Here is a 21,970-nt window from a genome sequence, read left to right as displayed (position 1 = left end):
CCAAGTAAATATACATGCAATATAGACATATTTACAAATATATTTAATCCATGCCTCAAGGAGGAATAAAAGCTATATACAAATTTATGGAAAAAATGATTAAAAAAATTTTTTTAAAGTAATAGCTTCAGAAAGAAGAAAGCTCCTGTTTAGGGAATCAGGAGAAAACTTTCATAAAAGTATACCATTTAAAATAGAAAAAGCTGAGGGTTTATCCAAACATCAGCAAGATGTAGTATTCTTTCATTAGAATATAAATTTCAAGTAGAGAATCAGTGGTAGTTAAATCCATTAGAAGGAAAATTTAAGCCCATTTTGACAAAAGTCCCAAATGCAGGGCTGAATGTCATGGGTATTTAGTTAGTAGGTAATGAGGAACCACGGACAGTTCGGGAATACAATAAAGTATAACAACTGTATTTTAAGAATGTTAAAATTGAGTTACAGTCAAATGGACCAAAAACAGCAGAGAACAGAAGTGCAAGATCAAAATAAAAGCCCACAACAATATTCTAGACAAGAAATAATAACTGACCAAACTAAGATGCTACTAGTAGAAACAAGGAGAACAGGACTGGCTCTCAGAGATAAGGTGTGGTGGCCAGGCTCTAAGCCGGTGCCAGGCATTCTCTAGCTCTTGGTGGTCACTGGCCTGTGTAATCCTCTCCGCTACAGTGCAGGCAGGACCCAAGATGTTACTAGATGATTACATTACAGAGGATTCCAGCTTATGTTCTGCTAGTGGACTCTCCCTGCTGTGATGTGAAAATGGTTGTGCTGGGCAAAGGAGAAGCAGGTTAATGCAAAATCTATAGAACTGAACTTAGATGCTAAGGAAATAGTGATGTTACTGATGGAAGTCAGAGAAGGAGGGTGAGCTATTTTCTTTACAAGTAGTAGAGCAAAAGAGAAACAAGTAAACTGATTTTGTTCATATTATAAGTAAAATGCCTGGTCCATCACAAATGCTTAATAAAATTTGTAACAGAAGCCAGAGCTAGAGTTAAAAATATGGAAATAATCTACATAGGAAAAATAATTGAAACTACTGACTGAGAATATTCTAACAACAGCAAGGCCTACGTAAGCTGGCTGGGCAAAATGAAGCTGAAATTACCAAGGAACTCTGAAGTCAAGGTGTAAAAGCGTCAAACATTTTTTCTCATCCTCTACAGTAAGGATGAAATAAAGGGGAAATACAGACGCTAGATGTTGAAAGTATTAAGGAAAGCAGGCAAGTACCCTAGATCTATAGACAAAGCAAAAAAAAAAGGGGGGGGGGGGGTGCGGCAAAAATAAAATCATAATCCATTAACCAGAGATGAGCATCTAGTTCAGTCTTCATCTCCAACAGTCTGAGCTACATCACCAGAAGAGCCCTTTCAACATTCCAGCCTAACGGTTCTTCAGCCTCCTTCGACAGGCTTGGAATCAAGGGATCTGACAGTGTCAACTGGTCATTCTCTGCCCCACTTGTTTTAATGCCCTCAAGGTTCATATAATGTGAAAATACCTTAAAAAGAAATCCTATGCATCCTTCAAAACTAAAACTAAAAAAGAGTTTTAAGTAATCATTATCTGTCAATTATATTAAGTAGGTAGGGATTAACTCCTAAAATGTATAATGAACACATGGATGGTACAATTAAAATAGTTTTTAAAAAAACTGAAAAGTCTGTAACCCTTTTCTCACGCTATGATTTAAAATCTGTAACCAACCATAATGCTTAAAAAATTAGAAATGCCAGGTAAGAAATTTTACAACTGAACTTCTTAACTGTCTTACCTCAGAAGCAGTAGCAGCAATATTAACATTGCTTGCCTGCCCGTTCATTAGGTCCATGCTTCCCACAACATCAGTCCCTGACGCTATTTAATAGCAACAGAAGACTGACTGCATCACGTCCAAGGCCACAAATACATTATTATTCCTGTAAAAAAATAAACAGCAAACTTTAACTGTGCGTCTTATTGGAAGTTTAAGAAAACAAACCCATACCTCTCACCATGCCCCCAAATAAAATACTTCCAGTTTACCAAATTCTGTTTTTCATTTAAATCAGTAAATTCAGTCTGAGGACAATCCTATTAATGCTACTTTCAACACGTATGTTCAATACATGCTACTGTTATGTTCCTTATCAGCCAAACAAAGATATAACTTTTCATTTATTGTTAGAAAAATTTTTAAAGTGTTTGCTTTAATAAAATAAAGTGTAAAAAAAATCTTGCCAAGTAACACATGGCTTAACAAAATAATGTCTTAGAGATCTAAAGACATCCCTAAATCAACCATACTGAATAAGTTTAGCATTGCTGATAGTCTACAGTCACAAAGTTTACAAGTTGATAGTTGACAAAGATATCACAAATAATTAAAAACAAATTATTATTTATAAAGATATCACATGTTATAAAAATAACACAATATATGATATATATATATATTTATTTGTATAGGGCTTTAAAGCTTATTGAATAGCCTCAATCCATTATCTCACTGATCTTCACAATGACCATAAAGCTAATTAAGGAGGATTTCATTATAGTCATAACACAAACACCGTCTCTGAGGACACAGGCTGGTAAATGAGGAGTCAAGAATAAAATTCAAGCCATCTGAAATTCTTGTCAAATATTTTTTCCACATTACCATATTTTTTCTACTTTACTGAAACTCAAAACGTTTACTTGTGATTCTAATCCCTTTCCACAAAGAAACTGCCTCCTAGATGGGTATGTTGGTAACTACCTGTTTCGGAGGCAATTTCTTCCTCTAAACAGAGTAAGGCCCCTTTCAAACTTTAAATTTCTAAGATATTTTCCAGAAGAGAAATAAGTGTCTATCAATTAGGTATTTAAAACTGTATCTATTTTTACTGAAGTATAATTGACTTACATTATTAGTTAGTTTCAGCTATACAACATAGGGATTTGCTATTTTTACACATTACAATGAGCATCACATTAAGGCTAGTAACCATCTGTCACCACATAGAGTTATTAACAATATTGCTGACCACATTCCCTATGCTGTACGTTATAAAATTATACCCACTTAACAACCGGAGCTTGAAATACTAATTTGCCTGAAATGCTAAGTTTCCTTTCTCTGGAAAAGCAACGTATGGCAGTGATTTAGAAGCACAAACTACAGGACAAAACTGCCTAAGTTTAAACCCAGTGAACTGTTTACCTTTTCTGTGCCCAGAGATAGAAGTACCTGCTTCACAGAGTGGTGATGAGAAACTAACACATGTAAAGCGCCTACAACAGCGCTGACACACGTGAAGAGCACTGTGATAATAATGCACATTCTGTCTACTCGCTACTGAATCCACACGAAGCTTAAGTTCAAGAGAATCTTCTAATTAAAAAAATACAAAAATCTTAGGAATATACCTCCGACAAAACACTTGTTGGTGGGCATCAGCAATATCCTGATTGCAGAAACAATGAATGAGAATACCTAAAATATGTTTCCCAGATGTAGCAAAAACATGTTGCTGGTTTTCAAATGCTTAAAAATTTTTACTAATGGTAGCAGGCTTCAGTCACATCCTAAATTTATCTTCATTTCTTCAGATATATCCTAAGTACCTGCTATGAGCAAAACACTGTGACAGAATTTTTTAAATTAGAAATATATTAGGAACAATGATTTTTAAAATAATCATTTGGAAAACCAATGTGAAAAGGAATAGAGCACAGAAATACTTTAATGTCCTCCAATCTACAGTATTTCATTTTATAAACTTTATTTTTAAGGATCTAAGAATCATTTATATTTATGCTACTATGCAAAATGAACTTGATAATCCAAATTCTTTCTGAAGGCAACATTCAGTTTGCAATGAAATGTTTTCAAACAATTTCATTTCATTCCACATTCTGCACCTGATTAATTTAGATACAAATTCATAGATCAAGAGTGCCCCCTAGTGTTAAGAAAAATTCATCAAATCGTTAAAAGAAATGTATCCTTAGTCTAACTTACATATCAGATAAATAAATTTTATGGTTAATAATCGGAGAAGGAAATGGCAACCCACTCCAGTACTCTTGCCTAGAGAATCCTGTGGACAGAGGAGCCTGGTAGGCTGCCGTGTATGGGGTCGCACAGAGTCAGACACGCCTGAAGCAACTTAGCAGCAGCAGCAGCATGGCTATTATTTACTAAAAAGCAGGTAATATACCAGGAGTAAACACTAATACGTTTGCAAACTATTGACAGTAAAGAATCACTCTCTCTGCCTGCATTTAATTAAAAAGTCATTCAAATATCCTAATGAAAACTGTCATATTAAAATCCATTATGTGAAATGAAAGGCAGCAAAGCATACCTTAATGAAAGTCTTATTCTAATAATCACTTACAAATGTACTACATGTCAATAGTATTTAACAGCGTTCAAGTACAACAAAGCCTCATACAATACCATAAAAACATTGCAAGTCCTAAGAAACAGGCATGGGTTAATTTTTACAACATGTGCCTCAATACATTCCTGTGCTTTGCACACAAAAATGTTCAAATTGGATAAGACAAATACATGCTTTAATATTATTTACTTTTCCTAATACTATGTATAAACAGCACAATCATTCACAGTAAACACCAACATGACAGAAGCGCTTTTCTTAGTTAAATTATTTCCTACTATTCTCTTCTGAAACTTCTAAAAACAGTTTACCTGTCTTTTAGAAAGGTTTAAATCCCCAGACAGGCATAGTGCTTCAATATAATCCCCAAACATCAATGCTGCTTCTTTCCAAGCAGTATCATCCTCAAATACAAAACCTGAAATATGCAGATTTAGCTCCTTGCTTGAGGTCACAAGAAAGAAAAAAAAGAAAGTGCAGTCGTTCAGTCGTGTTCGACTCTTTGCGACCCCAGGGACTATACAGTCCACAGAATTCTCCAGGCCACAATACTGGAGTGGGTAGCTGTTCCCTTCTCCAGGGGATCTTCCCACCCAGAGATTGAACCCAGGTCTCCCACATTGCAGGTGGTTTCTTTACTAGCTGAGCCACTAGGGAAGCCCAAACCAGATTATTAAATAAGAGGCAAAATCATTCAGTCTCCTAACCCCTCCTCACCTTCTCAATAGTATCTCCACCAAGAAGCCCAATACTTTTCATTTTATTTTTTTAGGAGAGAAAATTGTTTTATTCCAAACAAAAATACCAAGAGGGTAAAGTTAAAGTGACAACTTCTCACTAATTAATCTCCTATCATAATACCAGTTATGTATTCTTTTCTAAAATAATTTATGCTATCATCATTAGGAATATTATGTTAAAAACACTAGTAATTTTACAAAATATACTTTAGAAGAGTTAAGCAATTATAAGGAAAATAGTGAATTATAATTCATTAGTGCAATTTCTTTGGAAACATTCAGATAATACAGAATTGATATGCTTATACATGCTGGCTTAAACTCTCAGTAACAAAAATAATCTCACTAAAACTCTGGAGAAGAAGCAAAAACTACATAGATTAAAAGTTATTCAAACAAGCACTATTTACAACAGTGAAAACCAAAAGTGACCTTAATGCCTTTGTACATAATCACGTTAAAAAATTCAAATAGACAATTTTAAGGAAAAAATATGAAAACAGAAATGACAATTTCAACCACAGAACCTAAATCGTATTATGATCATATAAATTTCATAAGAAAAAAAAGCAATATGGTGAAATTAAAACACCATAATAGAAACTCAATATTTATATGCTGTCATAGCACTTGCTTTCCTTTAAAATTTATTTTTAAATAAATATTAAAGACACATTTTATATGACAATGAGGAGGGCATGGCAACCCACTCCAGTACTCTTGCCTGGAAAATCCCATGGACAGAGGAGCCTGGCGGGCTACAGTCCATGGGGTTGCAAAGAGTTGGACACGACTGAGCAACAAACACTTTATTTTTACGTGGAAGGCAAAAGGTTTAAACGGCCTGTATATCACAGCACTTTCAGCATGTATGACAGCTGAACTTTCACTGCCTTCTTTAATTTTTATTTAAGAAAATTAGAGATTAGTCCCAAATCCCCCAGTATTTTGTTTCAATAATTACAGCCAACAAAAAACACTGATGAGTAACAAAAAAAGACAATTTTGACTTTGACATGACTGATATTGAGCTATTTTGAGAGAAGTTTAGTAAAGAATGTGGTTGCCTCTTAAAATCATTTCTACTAGAGCACAAAACAAGATTATCTTTGGGTATTTGCTTATAACAAGTTCAAGTTATTACAAAAGAAATAGAAAGAGGTTATGATATACCTCCATCCAGGGTTATATGAGCTCCCCAATGCCTCCCACAAAGAGGTCATTAGTCTCCTTCCTTTATGCTTCCACTGTTCTTTTGTCAAAATTCTATTGCTCTATTTTCTCACTGATTTATATATCTCTCCATAATGAACTTTGAGCTTCTTGATGTCAAGGACCCATATTGAAAACAAAACACAACAGAAAAACCATGATTTTTCATCTTTGCACTCAGGCACATAAACATTATACTGACCTTAACTGCCTAACTTAAGCACCTGTCTGTGAAACATGAGTGAATGACTGAACAAAGCAGTTGTTTACATGACAACATTAAATAAATGTCCATTTAACAACAAACATACCGGCATAATGGCAATCAAATAATCAGTGCACACAATAATATACACATTTAAATGAATACAGGACTTTGCTGACGGCTCAGTGGTTAAGAATCTGCCTGCCAAAGCAGGGGACATGGGTTCGATCCCCAGTCTGGGAAGATTCCACATGGTGGGGGGCAACTAAGCCTGTGCGCCATAACAAGAGAAGCCACGGCAACAAGCAGCCCATCCACAACTAGAGCGCAGCCCCCACTCGCCACACCTAGAGAAAAGCCTAAGTACAGCAATGATGAGCTGGCGCGGCTGTAGTTTTTTTTTTTTTTTTTAAAGGAATCTTTCTATTTCTAGCAACATGGCTAAAAAATGACAACAAGGGATAGAGATGGGGGCTTGGACTCTGACACCAGTTGAACAGAAAAATCAACCAAGAGATGAGGACAGAGACACATATACTATCCTCTCTACCCCATCCACACACAATTTTAACCAGAATAAAACCAGAGAGACTGATAGTCTACCCAATCAGTGATAAGATGGTTTACAAAACAATTCTGGTACAGAAAGATAAGTACCTGTATGTCTTTGCCTGGGCTTAATACGGTGGCTGGAGGAGGCTGCCTACGAAATGAAAATCTGTTATCCTAGGCATGCTCCAGCATAAATACAGCAATTGAATTTATACTACCAGCAAGGTCCAAGACCTTCAAGATAAGATATTCACATACAATATGTACACAAGCCAATGAGATGTACACAACCCAAAGCAGATGAAGGAAACAAAATTTGTGGGAAGTAACATTCCTTCAATCCAGGCAATGTGGAATTCTGAAAATAAGTTCTCACTGTCAAGATCAAAATATAAATATTTATGTTAACTGTGATTAGGATGATTAGTGATTTTAGATTGTCAATGTGTTTATAAGTTTAAAATTAACCTCTATTTAATAACTTTTTAAAATAATGACCTACGTTTACGTAAAAAAATTACTTCTTTTATAGACAATCCTATCATTTTGTTTTATACACTGAAATACACAAAACACTGCAATAACAAATCAAAGCTAACATTTATGGAGTGCCTGCTATCCAGTAGGTCCCACTCTAAGCATTTTTCCACTAAAAAATCACTCAATGATCAAAACAAATCCTACAAAATTATTACATTATACTCCCGTTTTTAGAGATGAGTGGAAAGGTAACTTGCCTAAGCTTACACAGTAGAAACAGGCAGCTAGAAGAAGAAAAAGGGAAGGAGGATGGATGGACAGAAAAACAAAAGATAGCAAAGATGGATAAACTGTTGCACAGATAGAACAAAAACTTGGGGTGGGGAGGGAGGAGGTAAAAAAGAGAGGGAAAGGAGTGGAGAGGGACGGTAGGGGGACAAAACGAGGGAAGTGGGGGTTCAAAGAAGAGAATCCAAAAGTTTTTCCTTCCTCTGAGCAGATTTATAATACAACTAGAGGGGAAACAGAAGACATCAGGGAATACTACAACTTACTACACAGTGATTCAGCTTCAAGAGTCACATGATTTCTAGAGGAGGAAATATCTTTAGGTTTACCAAATAAGACAGGTTGAAGGGTTTGAAGAGAAGGGGAAGTAAAACACCACCACCAAGGGTGCAAATTTAAAAGCAAAGGTGGCCCAGAGAGAAAGTATGATGTGGACAGACTTGCTTAGTGGGGACAACCTTTCTGAGTTATTCTGAAAAGAAGTGACAGGACCAGACTGCAGATGGTCTCAACTGTTAAAAGGAGGAATTGAGATTGGAAAGGAAAGGCGCTAGGAACCATTCAAGTTTTCTGAGTAGGGAAATGACCTTAGGAAACTAAAACCAGTATTTCAAGGATTACCATGCCAGGGGTATGCCACTGAGCTTTATGGAAGGTGAGTAGTAAAAAACACGCTCTTACCTTCTGCCAAGAACAGCGAAGCACTTGAAATGATGTGCAGACCCCTTTCCTACCCAGGCTTCTCCAATCTCTGCTCTCCAGGACCCTCGCCTAGTCTCCTGGTTGTATAAAAAGCCCCTGATCACACCCTATCCCCTTAACTGCCATCACCTTCACCCTCCATCACCAGTTTCTAATTCAGAATACCTGATGCTGTGAAAATAGCAACTTTGGATGACATTTAAGAGAAAAAAAATCTAACAAAATTCATATTCATTTGTGAATACTGGCTCCACCCATCCTGAGGGGTAGTGAGAGCAGTTCAGTGGGAAAACTGTAAGACAGTAATACTAATTCTAGAACTTTAGCTATGTGCTGTTGCGTAAATTATGTAATCTCTGAACTTTGATTTCTCTGTGTATAAATAAGAGACAATGGGCTTCCTGGATGGCTCAGTGGTAAAGAATCTGCCTGCCAATGCAGGAGATGCAGTAGACACAAGTTTGATCCCTGGGTCAGGAAGATCCCCTGGAGGAGGATATAGCAACCCACTCTAGTATTCTTGCTGGAATAATCTCATGAACAGAGGAGCCTGGCAGGCTACAGTCCATGGGTTGCAAAGAGTCGGACAAGACTGAGCACTCATGCATAGTCATAAGAAACAATAAAGTGTACATCAAAGTGATTTTGTGAGAATTATATGTAATCAAATAGGAAAAATTCAATGCATGTATAAATGTTGAGTATAATAGCAAGAACACAAATTTTGGAGTTGGAAAGCCCTGGCTCAAATTCTAGCTTGGGCACTTGCCAGCCAGCTGTAAGGCGTTGGCCAAGGAACTTTGCTAATATTTAGACAGAGGCTCAAAGTCCATCTATCAGTGATGGGCTTAAAACAAAACAAAACAAACATAAAAACAAGTAATCCACCCCCCTCCCCCCGCAAAAAAAATCCACAAAAAATCAAAAGGAAAGGAAGAGGCAGATCTCAAATAACCCTTCTTTAAAATTCCAGAAGCATGTGAAAATTACAATATAAATTAATGAATTAGAAAAAATGGTAAACTATGCCTCTAAATGAACCATTTTGAAAGCATATTTTAAGACACAAGTACGACTGAAGCGACTTAGCAGCAGCAGCAGCACACTGGAAAAGAAATGTACTGAACAATTAAAAATTTCTTTTACTTAAAAAATATTCATTTCTTAGAAGTGCTATGTGTATCACATGTTAATAACAACTGTTATCTTTCAGCACAAGAAGGAGATAAACCTACAAAACAGTCTCCAACACTAAATCACTGCATTTAATGATGAGAGGTCTCTTAGGAGAGACACCACTTTGCATGCTGGCTGGCTAACTTCCAAGTGTAAATTAAACATGAATGTTGTAAATTATTTTATAAATTTATTCAAAAGTCCACTGAAATTATCCCATGTATCCTTAGTAGTACAGAATAAGTGATAAGATATTCTAAGCTATACTTAATTCTTAATCAAAGGATAACAAGCATTTTCAAACAATAGTAATTCACATGGCAAGAACACCCTGAAACTGTAAGAAAAACAAGATGTGCTGGAGAAGCTTCAATCACTGTAAGCCAACCACAAAGACAGGTTTAGCAATTTCACACACCACCCAGGTTGAGGAGAAAAAAAGACAGTGTTTAAACTAATCTACATATTTAGAAATCTTCTGTCAAAAGAACTTAATAAACTGTTTCCCAGCAAGACTGTTTACTAGATCACTTCCCAAATTACTGTTTAAGTTTAAATGTCTCCATGTTTTTTTCCAGGCATGTATTTTATTTAGAGATATTTTAGGTACATATTTAAGATATGTGAGAAAGATGATTTTCAAAACAAAGCAAGCTGAGACCTTAAATTAGAAGGAAGAAGATAGGGATAGCAGAAAAGTATTTCACTTAGCACACTGCCACTTTAACAGCCTGCCTGAAGCAGGGTTACAGCATATATTACAGGCAATGATGAAAACAAACTAGCCCGCTTAAACCTCCCTATCTAAAGACTCAATATAAGTTTTTCAGATATAATTTTGTTGCATTTCTACTAAATTGTACATATAATGGGATGAACCATTTATAAACTGGCCCACAGCTGCACAGAAAACTTGTATGTCTATGTACCTAAATGGCCTAAAACTATCTGTAGGGGAGGCGAGGCTTTCAAATTAGATACTAAAGGGGGATAATCTACTAAGTAATGCCTTTAAAGGTTATACTCAATCTCTAGCATAAAATGTTCATAAAGATAATCTACCAAGATTCTAATACTTAAGAGGGGATTTCCCCCGTGGTCCAGTGGCTATGACTCTGAGCTCCCAATACAGGGGTCCCAGGTTTGATCCCTGTTCAAGGAACTAGATTCCACATGCCTCAGTTAAAGATCGTGCGTGCTGCAAGGAAGATTGAAGATCCCGTGTACAGCAACTAAGACCCAGTGCAGCCAAATAATTTAAAAAAAAAAAAAAAAAAGCTCCAAGATCTCCTATATGACTTGGCCCAAAATATAAATATAGGTTAACTAGAAATTCCATTAACAGAAAGGAAGCTCCAAGCAAAAAGATACCCTGTCCCTCAAACATCTGTTTTTGTGTTTTGGTGGGTGTGTGCGCATTTTGGTCAGAGGCTCAACTCAGAAGACTAGCCCATAAATGTCCATTTAATTCATAAGACTACATGCTATTTGAAAAAAAAAAAACAAAACATACTGCACAATATTGGCAAATAAAGCATAAAGACAAGTCAACTGAATCAGAAGTACATTTACGTATTTGGCAAAAGTGTGTCATTGTAGGCCTAGAAATGATTAGAGAAAGGAACTCAGCCTGTTAGTATTCAAATAGTGGAAGAGAAAGACAGCATGGTGAATCAGTGTGGCAGAAGCAGGACAGACATCAGAACTCTATGTCCAAGCAAAGATTTCAGGTGGGGCAACCGTACAGCCGCAGCGCCTCCCTTAAGACACAGGGGAAAAGGCTCTATAGACAAGGGCAGGGAATTCCCTGGCGGTCCAGTGGTTAGGACTCTGCGGTCTCATAGTTGAGGGCCTGGGTTCAATCCCCAGTCAGGGAACTAAGATCCCACAAGCCACGTGGCACAGCCAAAAAGATTTTTTTAAAAAGGAATAAATAAAAAGGAGGACAATTAAACAGCCTGGACATTCAGGAGATTCTTAAACCTGAAATGTGAGGCTGACTGAACACCAGGGAACAATCTATAGGCAATGGAACACTATGCAGTCACTAAAGAACAAAAGAATCCTCAATGATACATGCAGAAATGTCCACAACTTACTGCTAAATCAATAAAGCAATGTGACAAAAAAGGTATTTGAGGTATAATCCCTTTCGGCTGTCATTATCATTGCAGCATGGAAGAGAACCTGTACCAACACACACTAAAATGGGGCTGTCTCCAGGTTTACACATCAAGTTTTCCCTAACTTTGGCTTACCGGCATATTTTAAACTTTCCCACAAAGACTTCAATTTTTGAAAAGTAAAAAAAACCCAAAAAACCAGTGTCTTCTCACAGACTGCTTATTAGCTGCAAGAGGAAAAATAAACAAGTATACTGTGATGAAACTGGACAATGCCTTGAGCTGAGGAGCAGACAGACATCGTGTGTCTCTCATGGGATACTCTGGGACACACCACTTACGAGTACTTGAGCTGCGACTGCACAGTTCAGTTCAGTTGCTCAGTCATGTCCGACTCTTTCCGACCCCATGGACTGCAGCACGCCAAGTCTCCCTGCCCATCATCAACTCCTGGAGTTTACTCAAGTGCATGTCCATTAAGTCAGTGTTGCCATCCAACCATCTCAACCTCTGTCATCCCCTTCTCCTCCCGCCTTCAATCTTTCCTAGCATCAGGATATTTTCCAGTGAGTCAGTTCTTCATATTAGGTGGCCAAATTACTGGAGTTTCAGCTTCAACATCAGTCCTTCCAATGAATATTCAGGACTGATTTCCTTTAGGATGGACTGGTTGGATTTCCTTGCAGTCCAAGGGACTCTCAAGAGTCTTCTCCAACACCACAGTTCAAAAGCAGCAATTCTGCAGAGCTCAGCTATCTTTACAGTCCAACTCACAATCCATATATGACTACTGGAAAAACCATAGCTCTGACTAGATGGACAGTAATGTCTCTGCTTTTTAATATGCTGTCCAGGTTGGTCAAACTTTTCTTCCAAGGCGTGTCTTTTAATTTCATGGCTGCAGTCACTATCTGCAGTGATTTTGGAGCCCCCAAAAATAAAGTCTCTCATTGTTTCCCCATCTATTTGCCATGAAGTGACTGGACCAGATGCCATGATCTTCGTTTTCTGAATCACCATTGAGCTTTAAGCCAACTTTTTCACTCTCCTCTTTCACTTTCATCAAGAGGCTCTTTAGAAAAAAAAAAAAAAAAAGAGGCTCTTTAGTTCTTCTTCACTTTCTGCCATAAGGGTGGTGTCATCTGCATATCTGAGGTTATTGATATTTCTCCCGGCAATCTTGATTCCAGCTTGTACTTCATCCAGCCCGGCATTTTGCATGATGTACTCTGCATAGAAGTTAAATAAGCAAGGTGACAATATACAGCCTTGATGTACTCCTTTCCCTATTTGGAACCAGTCTGTTGGTCCATGTCCAGTTCTAACTGTTGCTTCCTGACCTGCATATAGGTTTCCCAAGAGGCAGGTCAGGTGGTCTGGTATTCCCATCTCTCAGAATTTTCCACAGTTTGTTGTGATCCACACCGTCAAAGGCTTTGGCATAGTCAATAAAGCAGAAGCAGATGTTTTTCTAGAACTCTCTTGCTTTTTCCATGATCCAGCAGATGTTGGCAATTTGATCTCTGGTTCCCCTGCCTTTCTAAAACCAGCTTGAACATATGGAAGTTCATGGTTCATGTATTGCTGAAGCCTGGCTTGGAGAATTTTGAGCATTACTTTACTAGCATGTGAGATGAGTGCAATTGTGCGGTAGTTTGAACATTCTTTGGCATTGCCTTTCTTTGGGATTGGAAGTGAAAACTGACCTTTTCCAGTCCTGTGGCCACTGCTGAGTTTTCCAAATTTGCTGGCATATTGAGTGCAGCACTTTCACAGCATCATCTTTCAGGATTTGAAAGAGCTCAACTGGAATTCCATCACCTCCACTAGCTTTGTTCGTAGTGATGCTTTCTAAGGCCCACTTGGCTTCACATTCCAGAATGTCTGGCTCTAGGTCAGTGATCACACCATCGTGATTATCTGGGTCATGAAGATCCTTTTTGTACAGTTCTTCTATGTATTCTTGCCACCTCTTCTTAATATCTTCTGCTTCTGTTAGGTCCATACCACCTCCGTCCTTTATTGAGCCCATCTTTGCATGAAATGTTCCCTTGGTAGCTCTAATATTCTTAAAGAGATCTCTAGTGTTTCCCATTCTGTTGTCTTCCTCTATTTCTTTGCACTGATCACTGAGGAAGGTTTTCTTATCTCTCCTTGCTATTCTTTGGAAATCTGCATTCAAATGGGTGTATCTTTGCTTTTCTCCTTTGCTTTTCACTTCTCTTCTTTCACAGCTATTTGTAAGGCCTCTTCAGACAGCCATTTTGCTTTTCTGCATTTTTTTTGGGGGGGGATGGTCTTGATCCCTGTCTCCTGTACAATGTCACGAACCTCCGTCCATAGTTCATCAGGCACTCTGTCTATTAGATCTAATCCCATGAATCTATTTCTCACTTCCACTGTGTAATCATAAGGGATTTGATTTAGGTCATACCTGAATGGTCTAGTGGTTTTCCCTACTTTCTTCAATTTAAGTCTGAATTTGGCAATAAGGAGTTCATGGTCTGAGCCACAGTCAGCTTCTGGACTTGTTTTTGCTGACTGTGTAGAGCTTCTCCATCTCTGGCTTCAAAGAATATAATCAATCTAATTTCAGTATTGACCATCTGGTGATGTCCATGTGTAGAATCTTCTCTTGTGTTGTTGGAAGAGGGTGTTTGCTATGACCAGTGTGTTCTCTTGGCAAAGATCTATTAGCCTTTGCCCTGCTTCATTCTGTACTCCAAGGCCAAATTTGCCTGTTACTCCAGGTGTTTCTTGACTTCCTACTTTTGCATTCCAGTCCCCTGTAATGAAAAGGACATCTTTTTTGGGTGTTAGTTCTAAAAGGTCTTGTAGGTCTTCATAGAACCGTTCAACTTCAGCTTCTTCAGCGTTACTGGTCAGGGCATAGACTTGGGATTACCATGATACTGAATGGTTTACCTTGGAAACGAACAGAGATCATTCTGTCGTTTTTAAAACTGCATCCAAGTACTGCATTTCGGACTCTTTTGTTGACTATGACGGCTACTCCATTTCTTCTGAGGGATTCCTGCCCACAGTAGTAGATATAATGGTCATCTGAGTTAAATTCACCCATAACCTGAACCTAATCTCAAGGAAATAGACAAACCTAAACTGAGGAATGGTCTTTGGATAGTCTTTTAAAAATGCCACTGTCATGAGACACTAAGAAAAGTTGAGGAACCATTACAAATGAAAGAAAACGCAAAGACACATGATAACTACACCCGCTGTATTGGACTACAGTAAGTGCTATACAGATGTTATTGAGGGCAATTCAGAAACCAGAATACAGACTGAAAATCAAAGTACTGTGTCAGTTTCCTGAATTTGATAACTATATTGTGGTTATATAAAAAAATAAATTTGCTGTTAAGAAATACAATCGAAGTATTAAGAGATAAAAGGGTATGAGGTATGAAAACTAATCTCAAATATTTCAGAAAAACAGCATATATGTGTGTGTGAGGGAGAAATAAATCAATTACAAAGTAAATAGGGCAAAATGTTGAAAATTGATGAATTTGTACAGAGGGTAAACAGGAGTTCTCTTTACTGCTCTCATAATTTTCTTTTTGGTTTGAAAGTCTTTCAAAGTAAAAAGTGAAGGGAATCCTACAAGTTCTTCTGAGTTATACAAAACCTTATTGGCCTTAAAATCTTCATTTCATAGTGTGTGTATGATCAGTCACGTCCAGCTCTCTATGACCCCATGGACAGCAGCCCAACAGGTTCCTCGGTCCATTTCCGGGCACGAATACTGGAGTGGGTTGCCATCTCCTCCTCCAAGGGATGTTCCCAACCCAGGAATTGAACCTGCATTTCCTGTGTCTCTGTACTGCAGGCAGATTCTTTACTACTGAACCAGTGGGGAAGTCCCAAAAATCTTCAACTTGTAAAATTTCAAAGAATAAGGTCCATTTCTAATAAAAAGTATAACTCTTTCCACCAATAGATGGCGCTAGTGGCTATTTATTTAGTGTCACTTTCAACCTCAGAGCCAGAAACGATCTCATGAACAGCGTTCTGGAACTAAGCTACATAAACCCTCAAATATTTCTGCCTCATGCTACTACCAAGAATAACACAGATGAACATTATTTAAGAGGTGGAAAGGTACTCTGGAGATCTCCACTTGGAGTACATTTCAAAGCTCCAAGTCTTCATTTTAATATTTGCCCCTCTCAACCCAGGTAATGCCATTATCCTTCCCTAGGAGAATCACTGCTGTAGTAATTTACTATAAAGCAACGTGAAAGCACTGTATCCTTCCAATGTGCAAGAAAAAAAAGGGGAGGGAAGAAAAATGGAAGTAAAGGAAAGAAGGAGTGGGTGAGTTTGCTAACCCTTTGCTTTATTCCAATCTCCTGATTTTACAGCTAGACAACAATCTAATGGGAGGGAGGTCATGTGATCTGGCCAAGCTCACATCATTAAAGGGACAGGTAGCTCTTAAACACAAGCCTTCTATTTGCTAATCCTTGGTGCTTTCTACAATGCCAAATTACCCTCTTCCTACTAATCCTTAACTGGATGTTTAAGTACTGTGGAAATGTGGGAGTGGTAGAGGGTAAAATATCTGGTTTCTCTCTTTCCACTTCTAACAGAAGTTCATTAGGTAAACACAATGACAAAGGAAAACACCATGTACAAAGGCTAGGGACAGTGAAATCCTTTGTCACTGGCATTCAGGGAACTGTCAGTAGTGGAGTACAATATAATTAGAGGGTAAAATGTAAAAAAGAGTGATGGGAAGCATCAGGAAGTGAGTCTGGAAAAGCTGGTATAAAGGGCAACGTTTGCCACAGCAAAAACAAAAGCTTGGACTGGAGGCAATAAAAAGACAGTCCTTATAAATGGGACTATTAAATTACAGGATCTTACAAGTCTCATTAAGAAGATATACACACATATACATACACAGTGATAGAAAGACTTTCCTGTTGAATTCATAAACCTCAACAAATGGGTACCTGTGTAATTACTTCAAGTACAACAGATCCTCAATGTTTAAGAGCGATCTGTCTCAAGACATCTTGAAATATTCCCAAATTTGAGAATGTTGCTGCTGCTAAGTCGCTTCAGTCGTCTCCGACTCTGTGCGACCCCATAGACAGCAGCCCACTAGGCTCCTCTGTCCCTGGGATTCTCCAGGCAAGAACACTGGAGTGGGTTGCCATTTCCTTCTCCAATGCATGAAATGAAAAGTGAAAGTGAAGTTGCTCAGTCATGCCCAACTCTTAGTGACCCCATGGACTGCAGCCTACCAGGCTCCTCCATCCATGGGATTTTCCAGGCAAGTAGCACATTAAAGTATAACTAATTTTTTTACTCCAACAGACTTTCAGTGATTCTAAAAAACCCTGAAATAATGTGGAAAATTCTGAAAGAGATGGGAATACCAGACCACCTGATCTGCCTCTTGAGAAACCTATATGCAGGTCAGGAAGCAACAGTTAGAACTGGACATGGACCAAGAGACTGGTTCCAAATAGGAAAAGGAGTACATCAAGGCTGTATATGGTTACCCTGCTTATTTAACTTATATGCAGAGTACATCATGAGAAACGCTGGGCTGGAAGAAGCACAAGCTGGAATCAAGATTGCAGGGAGAAATATCAATAATCTCAGATATGCAGATGACACCACCCTTATGGCAGAAAGTGAAGAGGAACTGAAAAGCCTCTTGATGAAAGTGAAAGTGGAGAGTGAAAAAGTTGGCTTAAAGCTCAATGGTGATTCAGAAAACTAAGATCATGGCATCTGGTCCCATCACTTCATGGGAAATAGATGGGGAAACAGTAGAAACAGTGTCAGACTTTATTTTTGGGGGCTCCAAAATCACTGCAGATGGTGATTGCAGCCATGAAATTAAAGGACACTTACTCCTTGGAAGGAAAGTTACGACCAACCTAGATAGCATATTCAAAAGCAGAGACGTTTCTTTGCCAACAAAGGTCCGTCTAGTCAAGGCTATGGTTTTTCCAGTAGTCATGTATAGATGTGAGAGTGCCGTGAAGAAAGCTGAGTGCCGAAGAATTGATGCTTTTGAACTGTCGTGTTGGAGAAGACTCTTGAGAGTCCCTTGGACTGCAAGGAGATCCAACCAGTCCATCCTAAGGGAGATCAGTCCTGGGTGTTCATTGGAAGGACTGATGCTGAAACTCCAATACTTTGGCCACCTCATGCGAAGAGTTGACTCATTGGAAAAGACTCTGATGCTGGGAGGGATTGGGGGCAGGAGGAGAAGGGGATGACAGAGTATGAGATGGCTGGATAGCATCACCGACTCGATGGACATGAGTTTGAGTGAACTCCAGGAGATGGTGATGGACAGGGAGTCTTGGTGTGCTGTGATTCATGGGGTTGCAAAGAGTCGGACACTACTGAGCAACTGAACTGAACTGAACTGAATCCCTAGTTATTTGCAAGTTGCAAACCAGACTCTTTTACATCATGAATTTATTAAGCCACCACAGAATCTTACAATTTACCCCAAATTCCTTTCTAGATGTACTGTCTTCTACTTCTCTTTGATCACCAGAACTAGTTGCCTCCTGCAGCATAAACAGTCCTCACAACCAAAGTTACTACACACACACAAAAAAAACCAGAGAATAACAAATGTGCCTACCAGTGGCAGACTAGGACCAAATATGTGCCCAGCAAAATTACGAATTATCAGATCATACACCCTCCCAGTCATTCACTGAACAGTGAAAACCATAAGTGTTAATTTGTGAAAGATGGAGCTCTATTCTAGCAGCAACTGACTAGCCAAAAAAAGCATCACGTACTTTAATAGCAAAGATCCACTGGTCTTTTAAAAGCAGCAATGCCTATAACAACATAAATATTAGCATAGCAACTTGTAGCTTACAACACACACCTTACCACAATTTTGGCAGAAGGATTTCAAGAAATCTTGTATTACTAGATTTACAGCCTAGTTTTCCATTCAGATATTTTATTAAGAACCGAGAGTACTGGATCTCTGAAGATGTTTGCTCCTGCCTAAGTTCCTGGGGCCACCCAATGACCAGAGGAAGGGAATTGCCTGCATAAAGACTGACTTGATGTAGGGACTGGGACATTCATTTATTTTAACGGCCCCCTGAGATAAATATTATCACATTCAACTTAGGAAACTGAGGCTCACGGAGGTTAAGAGGAGGAATATCTCTTAAAAGTAAGGAACTCTCTCCTAGAATTTTCCTTCTTCCATCCTTATCCATACCTTTCCCTTCCAAAGGGAAGGATTCTCTACAAGTCTCAGTCACTACAATTCCTCCGTATTTACTTATGTCTGTCAAGGAGGAAAGGTGAGGATGGCTTTCACAGAGAACCTGATATTTGAGATGAGCCTTAATGAGCAAATATTGGGCAGATGGAGGGTAATGGGAAGGACATTCCTGACAAGAGTAAATAATACTTGCAAAGACAGAAGAATGGAAGAAATTGGCATGTCAGGACAATGCTGGTTAATGTGCTGCAGAAAAAGTGCGCATGCGTATATGTGTGCGTGTGTGTACGGAAATGAACAATAACCTATGAAGACAGACTGGCGGCAGATCACGAAATATTAACAACAGCCTGGGAAGAAACATGCACTTTATTCTCTAAATCAAGATTTCTTAACTGAGAGATCACGAATTAAACCCTAGGGCCATGAAATGCCCTGCTCCCCAAAGTATGAAAATTGTGTGATAAACACACACACACACAAACTCATTTTCCTGGATCTGCAGCTATCAAATGATTTTCAAAGGAACTCAGAAATAAAAAGTGGTTAAGAACCACTATTCTGAATGACTGGGAACCACTGTATAATTTTTTATAGGCAGACATGTGTGCCATAACACTTTCATTTTAGAAAGGTAGCTGGCAACATCTGTGGAGGTTGATGGATTAGAGAAAAGAACCTTAAAAGCAGAGAGTGATAAGAAGGTATTACCCTGCTCCAGCCAAGAGGTTATAAGTACTTCTATTAAACACACACACACAACCTAATTCCAGAGATTTTTCAAAGGTAAACTTGCTAGAATTTGTCAACCACCTGCATATGGGTTGTGATGGAGAAGGGAACCAAGCCTTTTTAACTCTAATTAAAGAATTAAGAAGTTAACTCTCTTTCTCAGTTAAAGCTCCTATCATCTACTTACCCTACACCATCATCAAGAAAAGCCATTCAATACAGCAGAGCAGCTGCAAGTGACAAGGTACCTCTTTCTTCCATCTGCAACCAGCCACCACTGGGAAACTAACCAGAAATGCCAAATGTTCCAAAGAGAAAATGCTGATGGCTTACAACAGGGGTTGGCAAACTATGATCTACAAGCTGGACCCAGGCTCATTTTTGTAAATTATGTTTTACTGGGATACAGCCACACTTCTTCATTTCTGTACTGTTTATGGTTCCTTTTATGCTACAAAGGCAGACCTGAATAGACGCAACACAGACTGTATGGCCTACAGAGAAAAAAGCCTTAAGTATTTACTATCTGGGGCCTTGATGGAAAGTCAGCCAACTCCTGGCCTAGAACAAAAACAGGGATAGATTCTATCTCAGAAAATACTCCTTCAGTACAACAGGTGGGATTAACATGTAGAAGGCGGCTATGCGTGGACTAAATTCAACTGTGTAACATCAGTCTTCTGGGTGCAGCTGTAGATAAACTTGTATTAGCAGCAAACTACTTATCAAACTGAATATACAAAATTCCTAGTTTCCCTCTATTTGAAAAAATACCACTTCTCATAAGGCAACATATTAAGGGCCAATGTTCTCAACCCAATTCAAATCCCTGTTCATTTCCTTCATTCTTCCACTAAAACCTATTTTCTCTCTCCCCTAGGTTCTCTCTCTTTTTTTTTAAGTAACAAGAAAACAAAAAATACTAAGATCTAAGCATCACCATATAAACTGATTAAATTCTCCAATCTGAGAACCTGGGTCTCGGCCTATTTGTGGAATATTGGCAAAAAGTTAGCAAAGTAGGCATTAGCGAATCTTAAACATAAATTTCCGGAGAAGGCAATGCAAGCCACTCCAGTACACTTGCCTAGAAAATCCCATGGGTGGAGGAGCCTGGTGGGCTACAGTCCATGGGGTCGCTACAAGTCGGACACGACTTCACTTTCACTTTCACTTTTCACTTTCACACAATGGAGAAGGAAATGGCAACCCACTCCAGTGTTCTTGCCTGGAGAATCCCAGGGATGGCAGAGCCTGGTGGGCTGCTGTCTATGGGGTCGCACAGAGTCGGACATGACTGAAGCGACTTAGCAGCAGCAGCAGCAGCAAACGTAAATTTCAGATTATTTAAAAAACTAAATTTTAGTTCATCCATTAAAATTAAGCTCTACTGGTGGCCTCTATTAGACTAGGCTGGGAAATTATATGTATGGTGGTGGTAAGTTTTTAAAAACATTTTTAGATTTTTATTTATCGGCCGTGTCGGGTCTTAGTTGTGTCATGCAGGATCTTTGTTCTGGCACATGGATTCTCCAGCTGTGGCGCATGGGCTCAGTAGTTGAGGCGAGTGAGCTTAGTTTTTCTGCGGCATGTGGCTGGGATCTTAACTCCCTGAGCAGGGATCAAATTCATATCCCCTGCAGTGCAAGCTGGACTCTTAACCGCTGGACCACCAGGGAATTCCAAAAAATATATATTTTTTCTAAATGGTATGAGAACACAAACTTCAACATATCCAAATTGATCAACTCCCCACAGTTATATAAAAATTATTTCAAAAATAAGAGTCTCATAAATACATCATCTACACACATTCCCCAAAATCTAAGACACAATGTTCTCCAAAGGATTTTATTAAGCAACTTGTTTTACCAAGAATATGTTCGACATCAGTTCAGTTCAGTCCCTCAGTCGTGTCCAACTCTGCAACTCCATGAATCACAGCACGCCAGGCCTCCCTGTCCACCACCAACTCCCGGAGTCTACTCAAACTCATGCCCATCGAATTCAACATAGGAAGGTGTAATACCACAGGTTTCAAATAATAAGCAGCTAAACAGATTTTAGATATTCTATACTAGGATTTCTTAACCTTGGCACTACTGATATTTGGGACTAGATAATTCTAT

The 21,970-nt window shown here is 38.5% G+C and overlaps 1 protein-coding gene across 5 annotated transcripts in view; it reads right to left on the bottom strand.

The window, feature by feature from the left end:
• Positions 1-21,970, bottom strand: part of RALGPS2 (Ral GEF with PH domain and SH3 binding motif 2) — a 162,939-nt gene that overhangs the window by 119,445 nt on the left and 21,524 nt on the right. For 2 of the 5 annotated variants that reach the window (XM_027565437.1, XM_027565441.1), the window contains exon 2: positions 1,787-1,931. In XM_027565437.1, coding sequence (XP_027421238.1) covers positions 1,787-1,843 — 57 coding nt within the window. In that variant the 5' untranslated portion in view covers positions 1,844-1,931. Of the gene's footprint in view, positions 1-1,786; positions 1,932-6,295; positions 6,384-7,196; positions 7,222-8,540; positions 8,842-21,970 lie in introns of those variants that run through there. The other 3 variants (XM_027565440.1, XM_027565439.1, XM_027565438.1) reach the window with 3 other exon arrangements.

Source organism: Bos indicus x Bos taurus, chromosome 16, assembly GCF_003369695.1.
Source record: "Bos indicus x Bos taurus breed Angus x Brahman F1 hybrid chromosome 16, Bos_hybrid_MaternalHap_v2.0, whole genome shotgun sequence".
NCBI lineage: Eukaryota > Metazoa > Chordata > Mammalia > Artiodactyla > Bovidae > Bos > Bos indicus x Bos taurus.
This window is presented reverse-complemented; position numbering and strand designations above follow the sequence as displayed.